We start from the raw sequence: 26,999 nt of genomic DNA on the forward strand, positions 1-26,999 counted from the left end.
AGGGTTTGGGCGGCAGGGGGTAGTGTGAATGGCAGTCCCTTGTTTTGGTGGCAGGCATCTGCCCAACAAAGTAACTCCAGGCGTAGGCAAGGTATAACAGGAATCATTGCTTCTAGATCCTGAGAATGGTGACACCATAGGCTTTTTAAATACCACTGTAGTTTCCTCATATGCAGTCTTGCATATGGAATTACGAGAATGGAGGAGGTCCTGAACCCCAAGGCTTGCAGTATTTGTCTTGCAGATAGCAGGGTCTTTGTGGCCATTAGTTTGAAGTAGGCTGTCAAATGAACTTGCTTCTCTGCCGTGAGGAAAGCCATCTGGGAAGTTGAATTCAAGCTTGCTCCCAGGAATACAACCTGTTGTCAGGGTACAAGATGTGATTTCTTTTCCTTTATGGTGTACCCCAGAGAAGTCAGCACTTTTTGTACAAACGTCAGGTGATTCAATAATATGTCCTGACTTTCTGCCTGAATTAGACAATCGTCCAGGTATGGGTATATTTAAATATTTGTTTGCCTGCAAAATGCAATGACTGGAGCTAGACACTTTATGAATACCCTGGGCACAGTAGATAAGCCGAAGGGCAGTGCAGAGAACTAATAGTGCATGAAGCCTGCTTTGAAGCGTAGGTATGTTCTGCAAGATTCCCTGATTGGGATGTGCAAGTAAGGCTTCCTTTAAATCCAGTGTTGCCAACCAGGCATCCTTGCCTAGCATAGGAAGCAACTGGTGAATAGTTAGCATCTTGAATTTTGGGATCACCAAAAAAGTGTTTAGGATAGAGAGGTCCTCCTGGGATAGGACGCCAGGAGTTGTCTTTTCTGGGCACCAGGAAAAGTCTTGAGTAGAAACCTTGTCTCCTTTCCTCTTCTGGGACAGTTTGAATAGCCCTTATACTTGAGAGAGAGAACTTGCTTCTGAGCCTCTGCCCACTGATTTGGGGGTAGATCTGGCCAACCGTTTGGGGTTGGTAAAGTGTGGAAGTGGAATCTGTATCCTTGGGAACCTATATTTAAAACCCATTTGTCCTGGGTAGTGAGTTCCCAGTTTTTTGCCTGCACAGCAATCTTTCCCCCTAAAGGAGCAGTCAGTTGAGAAGGGCTTGGAAGTTTTAAAGTTAAGTCACTGAGACCAGTTTACCATAGGGGGGAGTCTTACTACTCCCTGCTTTGGAAGTGGGAGCCCCTCATTGCTTAGTCCTGTGCGTACCTTGGGACTGAAGCCTGGGTGTTCTGCTGGTTCTGGGTTTGGACTGAGAAGTCCTGGAAGTGGCAGGAAAGGACCAATTCTTAGAGGGCCAATGCCTACTAAATCTTGGAGGCTTTACTTGCAGCAAATCTTTAACAGTTTGCATAGATTTAGCTTTTTCCTCCATCTTTTTAAGTACTACTTCTGCTTTGTTGCCAAACAGGCGGTTCTGGTTTAAGGGAGCAATCCAGCAATTTAACTTTAACATGATCTGGCAAAGATTCCTCCTTAAGCCATGCCTTCTAAGTACAGACCCACTGACAGCAGCCCTGCAAGATGCCTCTAGTGAAGCAAAACCACATTGCAAAGTATGTTTTCCAACTTGTTCAGCAGAATGCATTAAATCCTATAAATCTTTATTTTCAGCACAGTCAGGAATCAACATCATTTTCTGTTTAAGCAATCCAATAATATGCTGCTGATACTTTTGAAATTGTCAGTTTAAGGCCCTAATGGCCAAGGTTGCAGAAGTGTATGCCTTCTTACCCCATCTATCCAGCGCCCTGGAATCTCTATCAGAGGGGGTAAGATATTTGGCAGTAGTAGCCTTAATGCTCTTGGGTCCCTGTGAAATGGTCTCAGGATCCGCAGTAGGATTTTTAAAGAAGAACTAGTGATGGTCAGGAACCCTGTAATATCTATCTGGTTTTCTGGGAGCAGGAGGTAAGGAGTCAGGGGCCAAGCTAGATTCCGAAAAGGCATCATCAACAATGTCCAGTACAGGGGGGATAGCTAAAGGCCTGTGTTGGGGCAGGAGTAAGAAATCCCTAAGCCTCTTTTTAGAATCAGAGTAATCCTGGCTTTCCCAGCAAAAATGCTCCCTAAGAGTATGCAGGGTTTCACCAAAAGAGGAATCCTGTGGAGGGGAAGCAGAGGAAATGGAGTCCTCTGCATCAGAATCCTCATAGATAGACGAGGGTAAATCCTGGTCATCAGAGGAAACAGAAATTTCAGAATCCTGGTCAGAAGTATCATAAGCAAATTCAGTCCTAGGTCTCTTAGAGGGGGAAGGTTGGCTTCCCCTGATTAAAGTAATAAAGTCTTCAGCCATTCTTATCATTTGTTTTTTAGGCATAGAGGTCTGACCATGTGGTCTGGCCGTTGGTTTTCTAGGCATAGCTCGAGTTTTAGGCCTTGAAGAAGAAGATGGCGTCGGTTTAATATGCAAGTCAATAGGCCTAAATACACCCTCAGAAGCTGTTGCCTGCACAGCAGCTCTGGACCCATCCAAAGTAGAGATATCCGCAGGTTCCACAGTTGAAGCATCTCGCAGCATACCGGACTCCGAATGGGTCTCAGTAGAGGTCTGCGAATTTGAAGTAGCCGGTATCATGGGCTGCGAAAGCACCGCACTGAGTACCGGCGAACTGGCTTAGGAGAAGTGTTGTCGGCAGCTTTGGACCTAGGCGGCCTGTCTCTGTCTTTATCTTTGCATTTTTTCGGAATGTCGGTAGTCGGATGGTTTACTGAAGACATATCTGGATAATTGAACAGAGTACCAAATTATTTAGAAGCGTAAATATACCAACGACGAATAGTTCGTTGCTTAAATAAGGCACAAAACCGACAGCGAGGTACATCGTGGTCAGGGCCTTGGCAAGGAATACAGTACAAATGAAAATCTTTGTGAGGTATTTGCTTTCCACAAGAAATACAGTTATTGACTTTTACTGACATCGGTTCAGAGCAAGAAAAGTTTTCCCAACAGGGTACTTAGCTTTAGTTGAAGACTTCGGTTTTGAAACTCGAAAACGAAAATTTCAGGAGTCGGCTAACCGGCACTTGCGAACTGCTTCTCTTTCAGGCACCGCATGACAAGAAAGACTGATGTAATGGCGTTGGCTGCATGCTTTATACCCCTGACTACCTGACATCACGGAAGATGAGAGAGCAACCAACGCAGGACCCAAGACTTTGATAATCAGGCCGACTGAGGGCTACTGCAAGCAGATAACCCAAATGTGATGACTGCAACAGTGACACACGAAGAGCATCTTCCCACCTTGGAAGAAGAAGCCTGCCAACGCTTAGACCTTTGAGGGGTAGCCACCTGTTCCCTAGAAGATGATTTGTAACCTCTAGTTCTAGAACGGTCCTGTCTGCTAGTACCAGTGAATGGCCAACTCTCATAAGGGTAATTCCTGCTAAAAGTGAGGAGGCTGAACTTGCAGAAAGTCTAACTGTCTGCATAGACTTGGCCTTGTTTTCCATCTTCTTGATCACTTCCTCTGCTTTGTTGCCAAAAAGACTGTCCATATGCAAAGGTACATCCAAAAGCTTAGCCTTGACAGGCTCTGGTAGGGACTGCTCCCTGAGCCAAGCATGCCTTCTAATAACAGAGCCAGTAGCTGTAGCCCTGCAGGAGGCTTCTAGAATGTCAAAACCACAATGTAAAGAATGTTTACTGACAAGACTGGCAGAATTCAGCAAATACTGCATATCCTTACTCTCTGCCAACAGAGGCACACTTGTTATCCTAGACTTAATAGCTTCCAAGGTGTGCTGCTGGTATTTCAGCATATGAAAAAAACAATTAGTAGATCTAATAGCAAGAGTGGCAGAGGTATAAATCTTTTTACCCCACCTATCTAGGTTCCTAGATTCCCTGTCAGAAGGAACATGATTTTTAGTAACAGTGGCCTTAACTCCTTTAGGGCCTTGAGAAATAACCTCTGGATCAGCCAACGAATTCCTGAAAAGAAACAAATGAGAATCAGGGACTCTACAGTACCTGTCAGGTTTCCTGGGAGCAGGAGGAACCGAATTTGGAGTCAAGGAATTTTCCAGAAAAACATCAACCACTTCCAACACAGGTGGAATAGCCAAAGGCTTATGCTGAGGCAAATCCAAAAACTCCCTAATCCTTTTCTTAGAAAGGGGATAATCCTGACTTTCCCATTTAAAATGCTCCCTGTGAGTATTTAAAGTACCATCAAAAGAGAAACCTTCTGGAGGAGAAGCAGAAGGGATGGACTCCTCTGCGTCTGAATCCTCAAAAGGAGAGAAAGCCTGAGAAACAACTTCAACAGAAATGCTAGAAGTATCAGAACCTGAATAAGACAAAGCTTCAGGAGAGACATCCCTACCTCTCTTTGAAAAAAGGTTGTGAAGCCCTAATAAGAGTCAAAAGGTTAGAGAATGAGGGGAACGAGGAAACTGGAGCCTGTTTCTTCACAGGTTTACGACTGGAAGATTTACAGGCAAGTCTGAAGGACTCGGGAGGCCTGGCAACCGCCGAAGTTGCAGTCTAAGTCGACGGTATGAGCTTGCTGTCAGAACGAAGACTAGAGATCTCGGACACCAGAGTCAGCTTAGCGGCACCATATCCAGCTGAAGAGGCAACAGGTGGAAGCTCAGAAGGCAAAATGGAAGCCTGAGGGCCTCTGAAATGGTCTCGACCGAGGCCTGCTGTTGAAAATTTGCAAGCTGCAGGGGCTGCAAAGGTGGGCTCACTGGCTACCACATGACTGACCAAATTAACATCATCCGAGGACTTGACCTTCGGAAGCCTGTCGTGGTCCTTATCCTTACGTTTCTTGGGGATATAGCCTGAAGACCAGCGGACGCCATACTGAAACTTAGGCCCAACTCCAAAATGTTTAGCTAAAAGCTTAGCCCGACGACGAATAGTACGTAGATTAAAGGAAGCACAGAGCTCACAATTAGGAACGTCGTGGTCAAGGCCTAAACAAATAATGCAATAGGAATGAAAATCTCTATGGGGAATCTGCTTTCCACAGGTAAGACAATTATTAACCTTTTCTGACATTCATTACGGCAAGAAAAGAATATCCCCAATGGGGTACTTAGCTGTAGTTGACTTCAACTTTGTAGTCGGAAACAAAAAAGGTAAATAGCCGACCGGCACTCGTGCAAGAAATGCTTCTGCTTCGGGCTCCATGGCAAGGAAGAATGAGGAAGTGACGCCAGCTGCCTTCTTTTGTATCGGACGCCCTGGCGTCCTTTACAACCGACAACAGCCGTCATTTTTATTTACCTTTGGTATTCTGGCCAATCGAGGACTACCGGGAGCCGAATAACCCATTGGTTAGGACTGCAACAGTGAAACACGATGAACATCTCCATGTTGCAGCTTCCAGAATGTCCCTGGTAGGGACTCCTGTGAGAAAGGCTGTAGAGTTTGAAGTTGCCATACTGGAGTGTGTTCTGACCCCCTGTGGGGGGTGGTTTTCCATGGTATTTGTAACAGAAATGGATACAGTGTGCTATCCATTTGGGGATGGTTTGTTTTGATACGGCCTTGCCCTCTGTCCCTGGTGCAAAGTTGACTAGCAACTGGTCAGATTTCCTAAAGGGCTTAGTCCTATCCAGGTAGAATCTGAGCTGTCTGTGCACATCTAAAGAGTGCAGGATCCTTTCCCCCTTATTTTGAAGTTTAAGGAAAAAGGTGGGCAAATGAATAGATTGGTTGAGAGCCACACTGGACACCACTTTAGGCATGAAAGTTGGGTTAGTCCTGAGGGAGACCCTGTCACAGCATTGAAAATGATGAAAGGTTCCACAGCCATAAGTGCTTGTAGCTCAGACACTCTTCTAGCTGAAGTGATGGCCAAAATCAAAGCTGTTTTCCAAGAGAGGAATTTTAACTCTGCTGAATCTGCAGGCTCAAGGGGGGGGGGGTGAGCTTTTCCAACACAAAGTTAAGGTCCCAAGCAGGGGTAAGGGCTCTTTTTGGTGGCCTTAAGTTGTAAGCCCCTCTCAGGAACTGCTTGATGAGAGGGTGTGAGAAGAGAGGTGGCTCAGTGCTGTAATGTGCAGAGATGGCAGAGGCATGGATTTTAATGGAAGAGAAGGAAAGGCCTCTGTGGTCTGCTAGGTAATCCAGGATGAGAGGTAAAGATGCCTGTGCTTGTTCAGCTCCTTTAGTCTGGATCCAGGAACAATACCTTTTCCACTTGTCAGCATTGGATGTTTTAATCCTGGGTCGTCTGGCTTCATGTATAACATCTAGGACCTGCTTGCTTAGGCTGGCCACTGGAGGAGAAGTCAAGGAATAAGCCAGGCTGCCAGGTTCAGGGTGTGTAATTGTGGATGCAAGAACTCTCCCTTCTGCTGTGTCAGGAGAGTTGGAATCTGAGGTAGGTGCTATGGAGGCAACTGAGACAGACTGTGCAGTAGTGGGTACCACTACTGGCGTGGCCAGTCTGGGGCAATCAGGATTGTTTGTGGTCTCTCCTCCCTTACTTTGAGTAGTACTCTGGTACGAAGAAGGGGGGGGGGTGCATAGATTGAGAGGTTTCTCAGTGGAAGGACAGGGCATCCACTTTCCAGGCTTTGCTGAGCTGGTGGTTGTAGGGGGAGGCAAATAGGTCCACCTTCAGGGTACCCCATTTCTGAGTCACAAGGCTGAAGGTGTGGTTTAATTGCCACTCGTGTGGGTCTAGGAGATTTCTGCTCAAGTTGTCTGCCAGAGAGTTATGGTTGCCTGGCAGGAATTCGGCTTGCAGGTGAATATGCATGGCTGAAGCCCTGTTCCAAAGGGTCATGGCTAGCCTGCAGAGTGGGTAAGAGTGGGTTCCCCCCTGCTTGTTGATGTACCACATCATTGTGGTGTTGTTGGTTTTGATTAGATGATGTCCCGGAGGGAGCAGGGATCTGAAACCTGTTTGAGCATGTTGAATAGCTAGCATCTCTTTCTGGTTGATGTGCAGATGAATTTGATTTGGGCTGCAGTGGCCCTGAATGCACCTGCCTTCCAGATGTGCACCCAGGCATAGTCTGTGATTAGGGTCTGGGTGGCGTGGGGTTGTATAAAGGGAAGTCCCTTGTTGTGGTTGCATGCTGCTGCCCACCAAAGGAACTCTTTTCTTAGACAAGGTATCATAGTTATGATAGTTTCCAGGTCCTGAGAATGTTGGCACCAAATACTTTTTAAGTACCACTGAAGTTTCCTCATATACAGTCTGGCATATGGATGGAATTAGAAGAATGCAGGAGGCCATGAACCCTACAGCTTGCAGGATTTTCCCTGCGGATAACTTGGTTCTGGTGGCCACTTGAGAGAAGTAGCCTGTCAGATAGGCTTGTTTTTCTGGAGTAAGGAATGCCATTTGGGATGCTGTGTCCAAGCTTGCTCCCAGGAATACAATTTTTTGACTGGGGACTAGTTTGGATTTCTTTTCATTGATAGTGTACCCCAGTCAAGCTTTTCTTGACTGTCTGCCTGAATCAGGCAGTCGTCCAAGTAGGGGTAAATTTGAATATTTCTTTGTCTGCAAAAGGCAATGTCTGGAGCCATGCATTTTGTGAAAACTCTGGGAGCTGTGGATAAGCCAAAGGGAAGTGCAGACAACTGATAATGTACAGATCCTGCCCTGAAACGTAGATATTTCCTGGAGTCCCCGATTGGGATATGCAGATAGGCCTCCTTTAGTTCTACAGTGGCTAACCAGGCATTTTAGGGAGAAGCTGCTGTAGGGTGAGCATTTTGAATTTTGGTACCACCAAAAAGGTGTTTAGAATGGATAGATCTAAGACTGGGTGCCAAGTGCCTATTTCTGGGTACCATGAAAAGTCTGGAAAAAAAACCTTGGCCTACCTGTTCTGCAGGAACAGGCAAAATTGCCCTTATGGAGAGCAGGGACTGAACTTGCATTTGTGCCTCTGCCCACTGGTTTGGAGGAAGATCTAGGAACCCTTTTGGGGTTGGCAGCATGTGGAAATAAAATTTGTACCCCTGGGATACTATGTTAAGGACCCATCGATCGTTGGTGATGGAGGCCCAGTTTTTTGCATGGTAGGCAAGTGTTCCTCCTAGGGGCACGAGCAATTGGGCAGAGGTGAAGGGAGGAGTTGGGAAGTCATTGTGAATTCTTTCCATAAGGGGGTGGCTTAGTACTCCCTGTTTTAGAAGTGGAGGCACTCCATTGCTTAGATCTCGGCATACCCTGGGACTGTTGCCTGGGGGTTCTGTTTCCCCTAGGTCTAGTCTGAGGTGGCCTTGAGGGGGCTGGAAAGGACCAATGTTTTGAGGTGCAATGCCTACTAAATCTTGGAGGTGGTACTTGCAAAAAATCTTTGACTGTCTGCATAGACTTGGCTTTTTCTTCCATCTTTATTAAAACCTCTTCTGCTTTGGTGCCAAACAGATTGTCTTTGTTCAGAAGTGCGTCCAATAATTCTGATTTGACATGGTCTGGCAAGGTCTGTTCTCTAAGCCAGGCATGCCTTCTAAGTACAGAACCTGTGACTGCTGCCCTGCAAGACGCTTGTAGGGCATCAACCCCAACATTGCAGGGTATGCTTGCTGACTTGGCTTGCAGAATACATAAACTCCTGTAATTATTTATTTTCTGCACAGTCAGTGAAGGTAGATAATTTTTGCTTAATAAGTTGCATAAAATGTTGCTGGTACTTCAGCATGTGGAACTGACAATTTAATGCTCTAATGGCAAGAGTTGCAGAGGTGTATACTTTTTTACCCCATCTGTCTAATGCTTGGAAATCCCTGTCTGAGGGGATTAGATTCTTAGCTTTAGTTGCTTTTATTCCCTTAGGTCCTTGGGAGATGACCTCTGGGTCAGCAGTAGGATTCTTGAAAAGAAATTTGTGAGAGTCAGGGACTCTGTAGTACCTGTCAGGTCTCCTGGGGGCAGGAGGCAAAGTATCAGGAGTTAGGCTACATTCCATAAAGACATCATCCACAACATCCAGAAAGTACAGTTGTGTACCTACCACAAATGTAATTGTTTGAGTGTATTCACTGCTGCAGCCATTGCTCTTGGGTTATCCTGCTGGCAGGCTACCCGCAGTCGGCCTGAATTCCAAAGTCTAGGTCTGGCGGTTGCTGTCACCTCCTCCCTGACGTCAGTGCGCCAGGGGTATAAAAGATGCAGCCGACACCATTTTCTTCAGTTTTTCTTGCCCCAGATGTCAACTGCCCCCAAATAGGAAGGCTGAAAAATATGCCAATAAAGCATACATGCACAAAAATAAACATTCCCTTCACCTATAAGCAAATACATCACATAGGTTGTATAGAATAGAGAAGTACAGATAAGTCCCAGCAAAGAAAAGGGGGGTGGTGGGTGGGTATCCTGGACTGCAACAGTGAATACACTCGAACATCTACATTTATGGTAGGTACACAACTGTACTATGTTCATCGTGTTTCACTGTTGCAGTCATTACTCTTGGGTTGAATCCCAAAGCTGAGGATGGGTGGCTGGACTAAATAGGATTAGGAGAGGCTATGAGGCCCTGCAGAACTGCAGGGGCAAAGCCTGCTCTACATTTAGAGTAAAGAGGTAAGTGTTAGTGCTTTGTAAAGGTGTGCACTGAACTTCAAGTTGCAGCCTCTAAGATGTCTTTTGTTGGTACTCCTCTGAGGAAAGCTGCTGAAGTGGCTGCTGCTCTGGCAGAATGAGGCCTAATGTCCTTAGGCACTGATTTGCCATGCTGAGAATAGCAGAAACTGATGCAATGGCCTATCCATTTAAATATAGTCTGTTTAGATATAGCCTTTCCTTGTGACCCTGAAGCATATGACATCAAAAGTTGCTCAGTCTTCCTGAAAGCTTTAGTTCTGTCCAAGTAGAAGCATAGCTGTCTGTGTATGTCCAAAGAATGCAGAATTTTCTCACCCTTGTTCTGTGGGTTTGGATAAAAGGTAGGCAAGTGAATGGTTTGGATGAGGGCCACACTGGACACCACCTTAGGCATAAATGTTGGGTTTGTCCTTAGAGAAACCCTGTCTGGATGAAAAATGATAAAAGGTTCCACAGCCATCAGTGCTTGTAACTCAGAGACTCGTCTTGCAGAGGTAATTGCTAGGAGCAGAGCTGTTTTCCAGGATAAGAATTTTATATCCGCTGTTGAAGCTGGCTCAAAAGGAGGCAGAGTGAGTTTTTCCAAGACATAATGGAGGTCCCATGTGGCAATTGGTGCCCTCCTTGGAGGCCTGATGTTTTTGACCCCTCTGAGGTACTGCCTTATTAAAGGATGTGAAAAGATAGGTGGTTCCGTATTATAATGAGCTGAAATGGCAGAGGCATGAATCTTGATGAGAAAGAAAGGCCTTTGTCCAGCATCTCAGTTAGGGATTGTAAAATCTGAGGGATATTTGGTACATACGTGTCAAGGCCTTGTTCCTTGTTCCAAGCACAGAATCTCTTCCATTTTTCTGCACAAGATGTTCTGGTACTAGGCCTCCTGGCCTCCAATATAACATTCATAACAGCTTTAGAAAGAGGATTGTTCTGAATGGCTACAGTATCAGTCATGCTGCCAGATTTAAGGTCCTGAGTTGGCTGTGCAGGATCTGATTGTTTTGTTGTGTCAGCAAGTGAGAAGTTTGAGGCAATATCCATGCTGGACCTTGAGGCAAGCTCTTTAGGGTTGGGTACCAGTGCTGGCGTGGCCAGTCTGGTGCAATCAGTATCATTTTTGGCTTCTCTTGTCTGACCTTTAGGAGTACCCTGGGAAGGAGAGGCAGTAGAGAAAAGGCATATACTGTTTGATTTTTCCAGCTGAAGGATAGGGCGTCCACTTTCCATGCTTGCATGTGATAAATCCTTGTGCAAAATCTCTGCAATTGGTAGTTGTGAGGGGAGGCAAATAGATCTATGTCTGGGCGTCTCCGTTTCCTTATCATCATACTGAAGACTTGTGGATCCAGTTTCCACTCGTGGGGATCCATGAGGTTTCTGCTTAGTTTGTCTGCCAGAGTATTTGTTTTTCCTGGCAGGAATTGTGCTTGCAGATGAATTTAAGTCAATGCTGTGTCCCATAAGGTCATTGCTTGACTGCAGAGGGGATAGGAATGTGTACCTCCCCGCTTGTTTATGTACCACATGACCGTAGTATTGTCGGTCTTTATCAGTAGCTGTCCTGGATGAAGCAGATCCTTGAAGGCTGTCAGGGCATTCTGAACAGCTAGCATCTCTTTTTGATTGATGTGAAGATGCATCTGGCTTGCAGGCCATGTGCCCTGAATACATTTTCCTGCCACATGAGCCCCCCCCGGCATAATCTGATGCATCCGTTATCAGTGTCTGTCTGGCTGTGGGTAAAGTGAATGGCAGACCCTTGTTGTGGTGACAGGCCTCTGCCCACCATCGAAACTCCTGTTGCAGGCAGGGAATGAGGGTAATTACTGTCTCCAGGTTGTGGCAATGCTGAGTCCAAACACTTTTGAGATACCACTGTAGTTTCCTCATATGCAGCCTGGCATATGGAATTAGTAGAATGCAGGATGCCATGAAACCCAAGGCCTGCAGGATTTTCCTTGCAGTTAACTGTTTTTTTGTTGCCAAATTTTTGAAGTAACAAGTCAGTTGCTTTTGTTTGCCTGGTGTGAGACAAGCCATCTGGGCAGTTGTATTTAAGCTTGCACCCAGGAATATTATCTCTTGAGAGGGTACTAGTTTTGATTTCTTTTCGTTTACTGTGTACCCTAGGCAAATTAGTAATCTTTTTACAAACGCCAGGTGCTGTAGAAGAATGTCTTTGTTCTCTGCTTGAATAAGGCAGTCGTCCAAGTAGGGGTATATTTGAATTCCTCTTTGTCTGCAGAATGCAATTACTGGTGCCAGGCATTTTGTGAAGACCCTGGGCGCAGTAGATAAGCCAAAGGGCAGTGCAGAGAATTGGTAGTGCATTGATCCAGCTATGAATCTGAGGTATCCTGCAAGATTGTCTGAATGGGACATGCAGGTATGCCTCTTAGGTCCAAAGTTACCAGCCAAGTCTTCTTGCCCAGCATGGGCAGTAGCTGTTGTAGAGTCAACATCTTGAATTTTGGACCCTCCAGAAAAGTGTTTAGAATAGACAGGTCCAGTATTGGTCTTCAGGTTTTGTCCTTTCTGGGTGCTAGGAAAAGTCTGGAACAAAATCCTTGCCCCTGCTCTTGTTGTGGTACTAGTTGAATGGCCCTCATGTCCATGAGGGCTGAGATTTGCTTTTGTGCCTCTGCCCATTGATTGTGTGGCAGGTCTGGCATGCGTTTTGCTCTTGGTAGGGTGTGAAAATGGAACCTGTAGCCTTGGGACCCAATGTTCAAGACCCACTTGTCTTGGGTAACCTTTTGCCAATTTGATGAAAAAAGTGCTAGTTTTCCCCCTAAGGGGGCTGCCAAAAGGAAAGTGCTTGGATCTGGCAGAGGAAAGTCACTGGGACGGTTTCCTGTAAGGTTGTGATTTGTCTTCTCTGCTTTTGGAGGTAGGAGCACCCCATTGTTTAGGTCTGTATGAGCCTTGGGGCTGAGATCTGCCTCTGGGACGTCTGTATCTGCCTCTTTGTGGTTTGTCTGACACTGGAAAGGACCAATTTTTAGAAGGCCAGTTCCTGCTAAACCTGGGTGGCTGTACCTGTAAGAAATCCTTAACTGTCTGCATAGATTTCGCTTTATCCTCCATTTTCTTCAACACCTCCTCTGCATTAGCACCAAACAAAGTATCATGATGTAATGGGGCATCTAATAATTTTGCTTTAACATGATCAGGCAGATTTTGTTCCTTTAACCAAGCATGCCTTCTAACAACAGAACCTGTAAAAGCGGCCCTGCAAGAGGCCTCCAGTGAATCATAACCATATTGCAAAGTATGCTTTCCCACTTGTTCAGCTGCATGCAATAAATCCTGCAATTCCTTGTTCTCTGAACATTCAGTATTTGTCAACATTTTCTGTTTAAGCAGAGACATTAATTATTGCTGATATTTAAGCATATGAAATTGACAATTCAAAGCCCTTACAGCCAAGGTAGCAGAAGTGTAAACTTTTTTCCCCCATCTGTCCAGTGCCCTAGAATCCCTATCAGAGGGGACAGGGTTTTTTGCAGTGGAAGCTTTGACCCCTTTGGGACCCTGAGATATAGTTTCTGGGTCAGCAGCGGGGTTCTTGTACATCATCTACAATATCTAGAACAGGTGGAATAGCAAGGGGTCTGTGCTGTGGAAGTAACAGAAAGTCTCTGAGCCTTTTCTTAGATTCAGAGTAATCCTGGCTCTCCCAGTGGAAATGCTCCCTCATGGTATGCAGGGTTTCCCCAAAAGAATAATCCTCAGGAGGAGAGGCTGAAGGAATGGATTCTTCAGCATCAGAGTCCTCATAGGGAGGCAAAGAATAATCCTGTTCAGAAGGGGAATCAGAGGAAATAGAAACCTGATCAGAAGAATCATATTCAGTTTCTTGCCTAGGCCTCTTATCAGGAGGGGGATGGGAACCCCTGATCAAAGTAATTAGGTCTTCGGCCATTTTAAGCATCTGTTTTTTAGGCATGGTAGTCTGAGTTGGAGAATGCTGTACTTGTTTCTCTGTCTTTAGAGCTGCTTTAGTCTTTGCCGCTGAAGATGGTTTAACATATAACTGTGTAGGTCTGAAAACACCCTCAGAAGCCGATGCCTGCTCAGCGGCTCCGGACCCATCTGAGGGAATGATTTCCGAGTGTCCAATACCTTGAGTATCCAGAGGCCCAGTCGGCTCCACGTGGGAGTCGGAAGTGGCCTGTGGCTCTGAGGTAGCGGGCGCCAGGTGCTGCGAAAGCACCTCACTGAGAACCAGATAACGGCCTAACGGAGGCCTCGTCATCGGTTTTGGACCTCGGATGCCTATCCTTTTCCTTGTCCTTGCGTTTTTTTGTAAACTCTGGTCATCGGCTGTTCCAACGGCATTATATAATTAAACCTTCGGCCAAAGTAATGAAATGTGAAATCGAACAGACGCTTAATAGTGCATTTGTTAAATCTAGCACAAATCCGACAACTAGCAACGTTGTGATCAGGGCCTAGGCAAGAAATACAGTAAGAGTGAAAATCCTTATGAGGTATTTGCTTCCCACAAGAAATACAATTGTTAACTTTTTCTGACATCGGTCTGGAGCAAGAAAAAAGTTTCCCCAACGGGGTACTTAGCTTTAATGAAGACTTCGGTTCTGAAATTTGTATTTGAAAATCTCAGGAGTTGGCCGACCGGCACTTGCGAACTGCTTTTGCTTCGGGCACCGTGCAGCAAGAAAGACTGAAGAAAATGGCGTCCGCTGCATCTTTTATACCCCTGGCACACTGACGTTAGGGAGGAGGCGACAGCAACCGACGCCGGACCTAGACTTTGGAATTCAGGCAGGCCTAGGGTAGCCTGCCAGCAGGATAACCCAAGAGTAATGACTGCAACAGTGAAACACGATGAACATCAGGAGGGATAGCTAAGGGTCTGTGCTGTGGTAAATCTAAAAATTCCCTGAGTCTCTTTTTGGACTGAGGGTAATCCTGGCATTCCCAATAGAAATACTCTCTCAAAGTATGTAGGGTTTCACCAAAAGAAAAATCCTCTGGAGGAGAGGCAGAAGGAATGGATTCCTCTGCATCTGAATCCTCATAAGCAGATAGGGGCATGTCTTCATAATCAGAAACCTCAGGGTCATCGGACTCTTGGTCAGATAACGCTGCTGGGGACAAGTCTTGCTTCCTTTCAGCAAGGGAAGGCTGGCTTCCCCTAATCAGCATGATAAGGTCTTCCGCCATTTTAAACATCTGTGATTGTGGAAAGCAGGTGCTTGAGTTTGGGTAGTCATTTTTTTAGGAGTAGCTTGTACTCTGGGCCTTAGAAACTCGATATTTTTAGAAAGAACTGAAGATGCGAAAGTCGTCGGTTTGTGTCGAATATCAGTAGTGCAAAGAACTTCCTCAGAAGCCGGTGCCTGCACAGCACTCCAGACCCATCCAAGGTAGAGACATCTGCAGGTTCCGTAGTAAAAAGTGTCTCGCGGCATACCGGACTCTGAATGGGTCACGGTAGCAGCCTGAGAATCCATCAAAGCGAGCATCAGGGGCTGCGAAAGCGCCTCTGAGTATCGGTGAACTGGCAACTAGCTTAATGGAAGCGTCATCAGCAGTTTTGGACCTGTGCGGTCTGTCTCTGTCTTTAGCCTTACATTTTTTCGGAAGATCGGTAGTCGGATAGCTTACCGAAGCCATTTCGGAATATGGAGATTGAGAGTGAAAGTATTTGGCTACAATAAGAACCTGATGACGAATAGTTCAGGCATAGAACAAGCAGAAAACTGGCAGCGAGATATGTCGTGGTCTGTGCCTAAACAGGTGATGCAGTTAAGGATGAAAATCTCGGTGTGATATTTGCTTTCCACAGGTGAGACAATTGTTAACTTTTTCTGACATCGGTTAGACCAAGAAAAAGGGATCTTCAACGGGGTACTTAACTTTAGATGACTTCAACTTCAATTTCGGAAATGAAAACTCAGGTAGTGGCCAACCGGCACTCGTGCGAACTACTGCTGCTTCAGGCTCCTCAGCAAGAAAGACTCATGTAATGGCGTTGGCTGCCTGTTTTTATACCACTGACAACCTGACGTCAGTCCTGAAGCCACAGCAACTGATGCAGAAATACTAAGCCTCTGGTATTCGGGCCGACTGAGGGCTACCCCTGACAGTATAACCCAAGTGTGATGACTGCAACAGTGAAACACGAAGAACATCTGCAACTGGTCACTAGACCAAGCCATACAATATTTTAATGATACCTTTCCTCAACATCCTTAATAACCTTGGTCCAACAAAAAAAATTCGCTACAAAGCCAAAAACCTACCTTGGATAACCAAAGATGCTAAATGCCTTATTAAACAAAGGGATATAGCCAGGACGGCTTTTCAAACCTTCAAAACCTCACCTCTTATAAACTAAGAAACCTAACTACAAAGCAAATATCTGACAAAAAAATCTTATTTTCTAGCTAGTCAGCAAAAACACATAACCAACAAAAATGTTGGCACAACCTTAACTACCTCCTCAACCCATCTACAACAAATAGCACTGAATGTATAAACTTCCCAATTTAACTCTTACTTCATCACTACTATCACCTCACTTTTAAACAACAAATCTAACCAACCCCGTACAGTGCCTACACCTCTAACTCTAAATCCAACTATTTCTCTTTTAAAGCCATACAAACCTCATATCAAAAAAACTCCTATCAAAACTAAAACCTACCTGTCTAGCAGCTGACCAGCTCCCTAATGACCTCTTAGAAACTGCAAGCTCCATCGCCTATTCCATATCTATCCTAATCAATCGTTCCATCACAGAAAAATATGTCCCCACATTATCGAAAATATCCCATATTATCCCCCTCCACAAGGGAGGCCCATCTAATGATCTCTCTAATTATCGTATTGCCATTCTCTCACTCCTAGCCAAAATCTTAGAGAAATGTATCCCATAAGCAGCTTCTAGACGACCTCACTACAAATAATCTGTTACCTAGTTCACAGCACAGCTTCCGTCCAAAACACAGTACCTCCAAAACCCTCATAAGTTTCACTAACTACATCAACCTCCTTAAAAACAATGGACAACTAGTCTCTACTATATTGCTTGATATGTCCAAAGCTTTTGATACGGTATCCCACCAACTACTACTCAACACTCTAGCCTCCTTCAACCTCAACTGGTTCTTTAGCTACCTTACTAATCGACAACAGGCAACCAAATGAGATAATAAACTCTCCACACTCCTCCCAGTCTCTGTTGGGGTTCCTCAGGGTTTCATCCTTAGCCTTCTCCTTTTTATTATATTCACAAATAGTCTAAACACTGCCACTAAATCGTCTTCTATTATTCAATATGTTGACAACGCTACTCTTATTTGCTTTGCTCCCACACCCCAAAAACTCCAAGATAAACTGCAAATGTCAATTCTAGATATTTAAAATTACCTAAATAAATTTCAACTCATCGTAAACCCAAACAAAACAAAATTAATGATCTTCTCTAACAGGACATCCAAAGCAAAACCACCTCCTCTCTCCATCTACTCCACTAATGGCACTATAATAGAACCAGTTAATCAAACAAATCTACTTTGTGTCACAATAAACAACCTAAAATTCAATAAACACATCACTTACAATTAATAAAGTTCAAATCAAACTTGGTGCTCTATATAGGACCAAACCTTACCTTACCTTACTCAAAATGCCAGACTTGCCACAGCCAGATCCCGCCTCCTATCTACTCTTCTCTACTGTTCTCAACATTTTACTAACCTGCACAAATCTGACTTACATCTACTTGATTCCTGCTATAACAAAATAGCAAAATTTGCTGCTAATATACCCAACAGGACCCATCATTGCCTTGCTCTTCAAATATTACACTGGCTTGAACTTCCCAATCTGTTATTGCTCAATCAGCTCACCACTGCCCACTCCATTATCCATAAACCTGAAAACTGTCCTGCACTCTCCAACCTAGTGCAACTAAATACCAACCCCAGGACCCTTCGATCATCCGATAAACTTTACTCAAGGTTACAAAGTCTCACAATTACTTTGGTGACTCTCGCTTCTCTTTCAAAGTAGCCAATCAGTGGAACCTATTACCCCAGAATATCTTAAAAAACACAGATTGTCAGAGTTTCAAAAAAACTCCTAAAGGTATACCTTACTCAACAATGGCTTTGCTCCTGTAATACTCCTAGCTAGTTTCTCATGCCTTTGATCAAATGCTTTCTATTCTGCTATCTTCATCTTACTTCTACCAAATGAAAATACCACAATGGTTTTTAGTTATATATCTAATGAGTTTCATATTACTGTCTGTAGTAAGGCTTAAGAAATTAATGTTTTCTGTTTTACATTCCCTTTTTGTAAATTGCGATTGTTGGCAACTGTTAAACTTTTTGTATCTTGTTTGTAAATCTTTTAAAATTTTTTGTAATCATTTTGTACTATTGCTATGGAGCTTATCTACCTCAGTCACTGCTGAAAACGGGCTACTTGCCCAGCCAGACTCTACCCGGTTAACAAATGCAAAATAAATAAATAAATGAGACAACTTCATACCCATTAATCTGCTCCTTAGAATCTAAATCATTTTAAGTTTATTCCAATTTGGGGATAGTGTTCATGCAGGGTGGCTGCTTAACAAAAGTGTACACGTATTTCATTTTTTTTTTGTACAAATATGGACAAGAGCCAGGAAATGTCAGATTCACTTTGTGTGTCCCCTAAAAAAAGGCTACTAGCCTAGTGGGACTAACATGGTCAACAAAGGATAGACAGACAAGCAGACAGAAAGAAAGAAAGATAGATACATAGATAAAAAGAAAGAAAACAATGAGGTCTAAATTGTGCTTTTTTAGTTAGTCCAATATTGCAGAGGCAGGGTGTCTATTTGTGCTGCCCAAGACCCAGGTTTGGAAACACAGTTGAGCTGCTGGTATGACTAACAAGGAGAAATAGGATGATGCAACTGACAGCTCTCCTACCCTGGTGGAGGGTTTGGGGAACCCAATGCCTATGTGACCTCAAGTGGACATTAGGTGCTCACAGGTACTCCACTTAGATAACAGAGAGGTGTTGCTAGTAATGATGTCCAATTTCACTGCCCTAAGTACTCCCTAAGGTAGATAGATTCTGGTCCCACGCAAGCAGTTCCTCAAGGGATTCTGCTCTCCATGGGACTATAAATGAGTTACTTTTGCAGCTGACTTCCCAAGGAGTTGGACGGCCCACACAGGGGTACCCTGACAGAACAACTGAGGGATTTGAGGACTGGACAAAGTAGAAATGGCACAAAAAGGGAGAATATATTTAAGTACCTTTTTAATTTCTAAATTTTATTTTTCAGTTTATTCAATAACTAAATGTGTACTTAAACTGGTCATTCATTGACCCATTTCAGTAATTATCTGGTCTTCAAAGGTAAATACAATACATGGACAACTGAAAGTAACCAATCAGTCTGCAGGTTATTAGGAAATGAAAGGAATCCAGAGTCCTCGAGGAAAACCCATGCAGACAAGACCAGAATAAAAGTGAACTAGTTACACTGTACAAACTTTCTGGATGACTTGCATAATACTAACAAGAATTGAAAACATGAGACTGCATGTGAAAATTGTGGAAATATGCAGCAGTTTTCCAAACTAAAACAGGAAAATAAAACTTCAGGGCTTTCTCCTGGAGAACTGTCTTAATGCTAAATGTGAATCAGTGATGGTGACTTAAATGGCACTGCCTGGTACGGTCACGACTAAAAATTCTATGGTTCCTAATCTGAAGTAAAAATCATTCAGAACTTCTGCCCTAATTTTCTTGAATCAATAGTCGTAGATTTTCCACCCAAATCATTGACAAATATGGAACTGGAAGTTGCAGCAGTCACTACAGCTATGTTCTCAGCAGATCCCCAGACAGGACAAATGCCACTGATTAAGGGAGGACATAAGAGTGTAGTACTGATTAGCATCTCTGTACCCCCAAGGAATGGACAGAAAAAAGCAATGTGTTTCTACAAGTTATATGACAAGTAAGCACAAATTATTGCACACATACCTCATTTCCATCCTCCAGCGCTCCTCCTCTTCACGTCTTCTCCAATATTCTTCTTTCTGCATCTGCTTTCTCATCTTCTCTTCCTGAATCTTTCTTGCTCGAATACTAGGCTTTACTTCCACTTGTAAGTCTGGGTTAACTTTTTTCTGCACGTGCAAGACAAAATCATTAGTAGAGACAATTATGGTCAGAACTACAGCAGAATTACTGAGAACTCCAAAAGCAAGACAAAAAACTTCTAAAAATATTTCGATACAGGCTACTTGATACATTCGCAGATTTTCAACAGAAGCTCAATTTGCAATACATAATTACTAATAGGACTGCCACATCTCTCAAAACTTTCCAATTATTATTTGGAGAAGATCAGCTCCGAGCTAATGATGGTATTATCCTTTAATCATTTGGAAAAAAAAAGCAGCAGTTGATTCATCACAATGCAGGGATTAACACAAACAGTTAAGAACAACTTCACTAATGAAGCTACCCCAAGCTATCCTCCTGTAAAAGGAAAGTATAGCTGGATTCCACATACAATAATTGTAAATGTTCGAGTATATCATTGTTGCAATATTTATTCGTGGGTTCTTTCTGCCATGCAGAAGCCTGCAACAGGCCAAAGTGCCAAGGTCTTTACATCATCCCTAGCCAAAGGATGTCTGAGGATCAATGTCTGACATCAGAGTACAACAAGGCGTCCATCAGCGCCATCTTCAGGCCTTTCAAGGCAGTGAACAAGCAGTCTGATGTCCGAGGACACCACAACCTCCCCAACTGTCTGATTTTGAGCATGCATGAGGAAAATAAGAGGCAGAGAGGGGATGATTATAGCAGAACTATCTGCAGGAAACAACTCCCTCTTCCGCCCAGCAGGTAGGAAGAGTCAGCAGGTAAATGGATCAGACTGTGAGAGTTTGTACTGCAACACTGCTTTTCTCAAACATCTACAATTATGGTAAGTAGGACACAATTGTACTATGTTCTTCGTAGTCAGTGTTGCAGTACTAACTCTTTGGGGGACTCCCAAAACTATTTATTGGGTGGAAAGCATTTGTTGGCCCCCTAGGAAATAAGGATTTGCAGGATAGCAGCTGCAAATCCTGCTCTAGCCCCGGAGGCAATGCCTACATGGTAATGCTCTGTAAAGGTAAACACAAAGTTCCAAGTGGCAACTTCTAGGATAACCTGGGTAAGAACTCATTTGAGGAAGGCAATGGTAGTTATCCCGTGCCTGTTGGAGTGGTCTTTGATAAGAAAAGGTAAATGTTTTCCATGGTGAATGCAACTGGCTATGCATTTAGATATGGTTTGTTTGGAGACAGGTCTGTCCTCTTCACCCACTATGAAAGGCACCAACAATTGCTCCACTCAGTCTGGGGTGTTAGTCCTGTCTAGGTAGTACCTGATTTGCCTGGTACATCCAAGGAATGAAGAATTTGTTCCATTTTGTTCTGTGGGTATGGGAAGAAAACTAGCAGGTGGAAAGTTCTAATACCACCTTAGGCATGCAGAATGATTAGTTCTAAGGGTTACTCTATCCTTGTGAAAGGCAGTGAAAAGTTCTTTGCACATAAGGGCTTGAAGCTATGAGACCTATCTGGGTGAGATGATAAGTAAGATGGAAGGGAGCATCTTTAGAGGGGCAAAAGCTGATGGCTCAAAGGGATGTTTTTCTAGCATATAATTAAGATCCCATGTAGGAAGCGGATTCCTCCTGGGTGGTCTTAAGTAAATGATCCCTTCTAGAAATAATTTAATGAGGGGTTTTTGCAGGCATACAGAAGGAGAAATGTGCAGGCAAGCTGATGGCAGAAGCGTGTACCTTAATACTGGACTTGAAAAGGCCCTGGTTAAACAAGCCTGAAAGGTATTCCAGGACTGAGCAGATGTCTGCCTAAGCCAGGGTGGTGTTTCTGCTGTGACACCAGATAGAAAATATTTCTTCCACTTTGCTAGGTATAATTTTCTGGTAGTAGGTTCCCTTACCTCTTTCTGAATGGATAACACTTTACTGGAATAACTGACATTTTTGGTGTCAAAACCCAATCCTCCAGGCTGTTAAATTGACTCTGGCCAGCTGCAGATGAAATACTGATCTCCTGGTCTGGCTGAGGTCTATTTCCTGTGGGAGAGTGTGGAATTTCCTTTAAATGTGGAGGACAAGAGGAGGGAGAACCAGTGCTACCTCATCCAGAAGGGGCCAACACTGAATCTGTCTGACCTGACTTTTATCAGGATCCTTAGGATCAAAGGTAAATGTGGAAAGACATATAGAACAGGTTGGTCCATTTGAATGAGAATGCATTTATTTTCCAAGTCCTAGTCTGTTGGTTCTGGAGAAGAACTTCTGACATTGTCTGTTCTGGTGAGAGACAAACAGGTCTACTGAATGGAATCTCCATTGTAAGTCTAAGTAGAGGAAAACTCCCTCTTCTGCATCCATTTACTGGGGACTAGAAGATCCTTACTTAAAGAATCTGCCAGGGTAATTTTCTGGCCCAGACTCCAATATACTGTAAAAGTCAGTTCTAGTTCTTGTGCCAGCATCCAAATATTTATTCTGAGAATGAACAAATGGTCCCCTTGCATGTTTATGTTCCACATCACTATGATGTTGTCAGTCCTATTCTGCAAGGTCCCTGCAGTTAAAGGCTTTTATGGTCAGGTAAACTGCTAACAGTTCCTTTTGGTTTATATGCAGTTTTCTCTGTTGCTGTGTTCAGATGCACTACACTTTCATGAGGCCTAGGTGAGCACCCCGGGCTATTTCTGAACTGTCTCTGGTTACTGTTTTGTCTGCTTATACCAGACAAATTTGTACCTGGATTCTGCAGTATGGTTTTTGAACACCATAGCAGTTCTTTTTTAAGGATGTAAGTAGAGGCAAGAATGCTGTTGCCAAACAATTTTTAGCAACCACTGACATTTTCTCATATGTAACTTAATAGCCCTGAATGCCAGAGTATAGGAGGTATAAACTTTTTTATCCCATCTATCCACAGCCCTGTTAACTTTGCTTGAGGAGAGAACACTGGCATCAGGAAGGACTTAGTTTATCAGGGGGGGTACTGCAGACCAGTCCATTACAGGATTTTTGAACAATAACTTGAGATCATCGGGGACTTTATAAATCTGTCTGGCTTTTGGGGGGCAGGGAGCTGGGAGTGAAGGGTAGGAGAGGTGAATTGAAAAGCATTTAAGAATGACTCTAGAACAGGAGGAAAGTACAGTTGTGTACACTTACCATAAATGTATTTGCTCGAGTGCATTCACTGTTGCAGTCATATTTGGGTAATCTGCTGGCAGGTTGCCCTCAGTCGGCCTGATTAACAAAGTCTTGGGTCCTGCTTCAGTTGCTGTCCCTTCTTCCATGACATCAGGGGTATAAAACATGCAGTGACGCCATTACATCAGTTTTTCCTTGCCCCAGATGTCAGGTGCCCCCCAAATGGGGAGCCAAATATATAAGTAATTACAAACACAAAATATACCTCCAAACAAAAGCAAATACACCAAAAAGGCTTTTAAGCATAGTAAAGGAAAGAAGAGGTATAGTAAGAGAAAAAAAAGGGGGGTTGGAGGAAGGGTAACCAGGAATGCAACAGTAAATACACTCGAACATCTACATTTATGGTAAGTGTACACAACTGTACTATGTTCTTCATGTTTCACTGTTGCAGTCATTACATTTGGGTAGATTCCCAAAGCTATGGTTGGGAGGATGGATTTATACAGCATTAGGACCAGCTATAAGGCCCTGCAGGACAGCAGAGGCAAAGCCAGCTCTGTTTAGAGAAGAAAGGTAAATGGCAATGATTGGTGAACGTATGAACTGAGCTCCAGGTAGCAGCTTCTAGAATGTCTCTGGTAGCAACACCTCTGAGAAAGGCTGCAGAAGTAGATGCATCCCTGGTGGAAGGAGATCTGATCCCCTGGGGGATAGTTTTACCATGGTGCATATAGCAGAAACAAATGCAATGGCTTATCCATTTGGAAATGGTCTGCTTTGAAATGGCCTTTCCTTCTGCCCCTGCAGCAAATGCCACCAGTAGTTGTTCAGATTTTCTTTGAGATTTTGTCCTGTTTTAAGTAAAATCTAAGTTGCCTGTGTAAATCCAATGAATGCAGAATCCGTTCCCCCTTGTTCTGTGGGTTGGGAAAGAAGTTGGCAAATGAATGGTCTGATTAAGAGCCACAGTGGATACCACCTTAGGCATGAAGGATGGACTGGTCCTGAGAGACACCCTGTCCGCATGAAAAATAATGAAAGGCTCCACTGCCATAAGTGCCTGTAATACGGAAATCCTTCTAGCTGAAGTGACTGCTAAAAGGAAAGCTGTTTTCCAGGAGAGAAATTTTAAGTCTGCAGTAGCAGCTGGCTCAAAAGGAGGGAGAGTGAGTTTTTCCAGTACAAAATTGAGGTCCCAGGCAGGGGTTGGAGCTCTCCTGGGTGGTCTTAAGTTTTTTGCCCCTCTGAGAGACTGCTTTAGCAGAGGATGAGAGAAGAGGGGAGGTACTGTGTTGTAATGAACTGACATGGCTGAGGCATGGATTTTTATGGAAGAAAAAGACAGGCCCTTGTGAAGCATCTCAGTTAAATATTGTAAAATATGAAGAATATTGGGCACTGTTGTGCTTATCCCTTGTGATTGATTCCAGGCACAGAATCTTTTCCATTTATCAGCATAAGATTTTCTAGTACTAGGCCTTCTTGCCCTCAAAATGACATCCATCACAGGTTTGCTGAGGGATGCCAAGGGTGAATTTAGGTGATTAGCCACACTGCAAGATTCAAAGTTTGGAGCAAAGTGTGCAGAATTTGGTTGTTCTGCTGAGACAGTAAGTAAGGTGTCTGAGGCAGGTGCCACGGTGGAAGGTGTGGAGTGGGTACCATTGTGGGTGATGTCAGTCTGGAGCAATCAAAATCATTTTTGGTTTGTCCTGTTTGACTTTTAGTAGAACTTTGGAGAGCAGAGGTAGAGGGGGAAAGGCATAGACTGATAGGTTTTTCCAGCTGAATGATAGAGCATCCACTTTCCAGGCTTTTTTATGATGAGTTCTTGTGCAAAATTTGTCCAACTGATAGTTCTGGGGTGAGGCAAAAAGATACATGTCTGGACTCCCCCATTTGCGTGCCAACATGTTGAAAATCCGTGGTTCCGGTTTTCATTTGTGTGGGTCCATGAGATTTCTGCTTAGTCCGTGTGCCAGAGTATTCAGCTTTCCTGGCAGGAATTGAGCTTGTAGTTGAATTTGATAGGTCAAGGCTGTGTTCCACAATGCCATGGCTAGTCTGCAAAGGGGGTAAGAGTGTTTACCCCCCTGCTTGTTTATGTACCACATAACTGTGGTGTTGTCTATCATTAATTGTCCTGGATGAAGGTAGTCCTTGAAGGCTGTCAGTGCATTCTGTACAGCTAGCATCTCTTTTTGACGGATATGAAGGTGCATTTGATTTGGGCTCCATTTGTCCTGAATGTACTTCCCTGCCAGATACGCCCCCCCACCCCCAAGCATAGTCTGATGCGTCTATAGCTAAGGTTTGGGCGGTAGGGGGTGGAGTGAATGGCAGTCCCTTGTTTTGGTGGCAGGCCTCTGCCCACCATAGGAACCCTAGTTGCAGGCAAGGTATGATAGAAATCATTGTTTCCAGGCTGTGACAATGTTGACTCCATAAACTAAGTACCACTGACGTTTCCTCATACACAGTCTTGCATATGGAATTAGAAGAATGCAGGAGGCCATGAACCCCAAGGCTTACAGAATTTGTCTTGCAGATAGCAGGGTTTTTGTGGCCACTTGTTTGAAGTAAGTCAACAAATGAATTTGCTTTTCTGGCGTAAGGTAAGCCATCTGGGCAGTTGTACTCAAGCTTGCACCCAGGAATGTAATTTTTTGAGAGGGTACCAGTTGTGATTTCTTTTCGTTTATGGTGTACCCTAGACAAGTTAGAACCCTTTTTTTTTTTTTTTTTTTTTTACAAACGCCAGATGTTTTTGAAGAATGTCCCTATTTTCTGCCTGAATTAGACAATCGTCCAGGTATGGATATATTTGAATACTTCTTTGCCTGCAAAATGCAATTACTGGAGCTAGGCACTTTGTGAAGACCCTGGGCACAGTAGATAAGCCAAAGGGCAGTGCAGAGAACTGGTAATGCAAAAAGCCTGTTTTGAAGCGGAGGTATCTTCTGCAAAATTCCCTGATTGGGATATGCAGGTAAGCCTCCTAGAGTTACCAACCAGGCATCTTTGCCTAGCATAGGAAGTAACTGTTGAAGAGAAAGCATCTTGAATTTTGGAATGTCCAGAAGTGTTTAGAGTAGATAAGTCCAGAATTGGATGCCATGATTTGTCTTTTCTGGGTACCATGAAAAGTCTTGAATAGAAACCTTGTCCCTTTTCCTCTTCTGGGACTGGTTGAATAGCTCCCATGTTCATGAGAGACGGTACTTGTTTCTGGGCCTCTGCCCACTGATTTGGGGGCAGGTCTGGCCAACCGTTTGAGATTGGCAACGTGTGGAAATGAAATCTGTATCCCTGGGATACTATATTTAAAACCTATTTGTCCTGGGTTATAAGTTGCCAGTTTCTTACATGAAGTGCCAGTTTTCCCCCCCAAAGGGGCGGCTAAAAGGTAAGTGCTTGGTAAGTGTAGAGGGAAGTCACTGAGACTGCTTACCATAGGGAGGTGACTTGTTTTTTCCAGATTTAGAGGAGGAGGAGGCACCCCATTGTTTTGTTCGAAAAGTGCCTTGTGACTGAAACCTGGAGCCTTTGGAATGTCTGGATTTGACTTGAGTGGCTCTCAAAGGAACTGGAAAGGACCAGTTCTTAGTAGGCCACAGTGCCTACTAAATCTTGGAGGTTGCACCTGTAAGAAATCTTTCACAGTTTGCATAGATTTAGCTTTATCTTCCATCTTTTTTAAAACTTCTTCAGCCTTATTACAAAAGAGACGGTCCTGTTGTAAATGAGCATCCAACAATTTTGCTTTAACATGATCAGGCAGAGTTTATTCTTTGAGCCAAGCATGCCTTCTTAGCACAGAGCCAGTTACAGCAGCCCTGCAAGAGCCCTCCAAAGAGTCAAAACCACGTTGCAAAGTATGTTTTCCAAATTGTTCAGCTGAATGCAATAAATCCTGTAAATCTTTATTTTCCACACAGTCAGAAATTAACATCATTCTCTGTTTAAGCAGTCCCATGATATGCTGCTGGTATTTAAGCATATGAAATTGACAGTTTAAAGCCCTGATTGCCAAGGTTGCAGAAGTGTAAACCTTCTTACCCCACCTATCCAGCACCCTGGAATCTCTATCAGAAGGAGTATGATTTTTAGCAGTAGAGGCCTTAATGCCCTTGGGACCCTGAGAAATGGTTTCAGGATCTGCAATAGGACTTTTGAAAAGGAATTTGAGGGAGTCAGGAACCCGGTAG

General features: G+C 43.9%; 1 protein-coding gene across 1 annotated transcript in view; it reads right to left on the reverse strand.

Annotated features, from left to right (window-relative positions):
• The window catches only part of ZFR (zinc finger RNA binding protein), a 1,793,456-nt gene that overhangs the window by 562,780 nt on the left and 1,203,677 nt on the right, over positions 1–26,999 (reverse strand). The window contains exon 19 of the mRNA XM_044085369.1: positions 19,563–19,708. Within this exon, the coding sequence (XP_043941304.1) occupies positions 19,563–19,708 (146 nt within the window). The remainder of the gene's footprint in view (positions 1–19,562; positions 19,709–26,999) is intronic.

This window comes from Protopterus annectens, chromosome 1.part1 (assembly GCF_019279795.1).
Source record: "Protopterus annectens isolate FY-2018-M chromosome 1.part1, PAN1.0, whole genome shotgun sequence".
Lineage (NCBI taxonomy): Eukaryota > Metazoa > Chordata > Ceratodontiformes > Protopteridae > Protopterus > Protopterus annectens.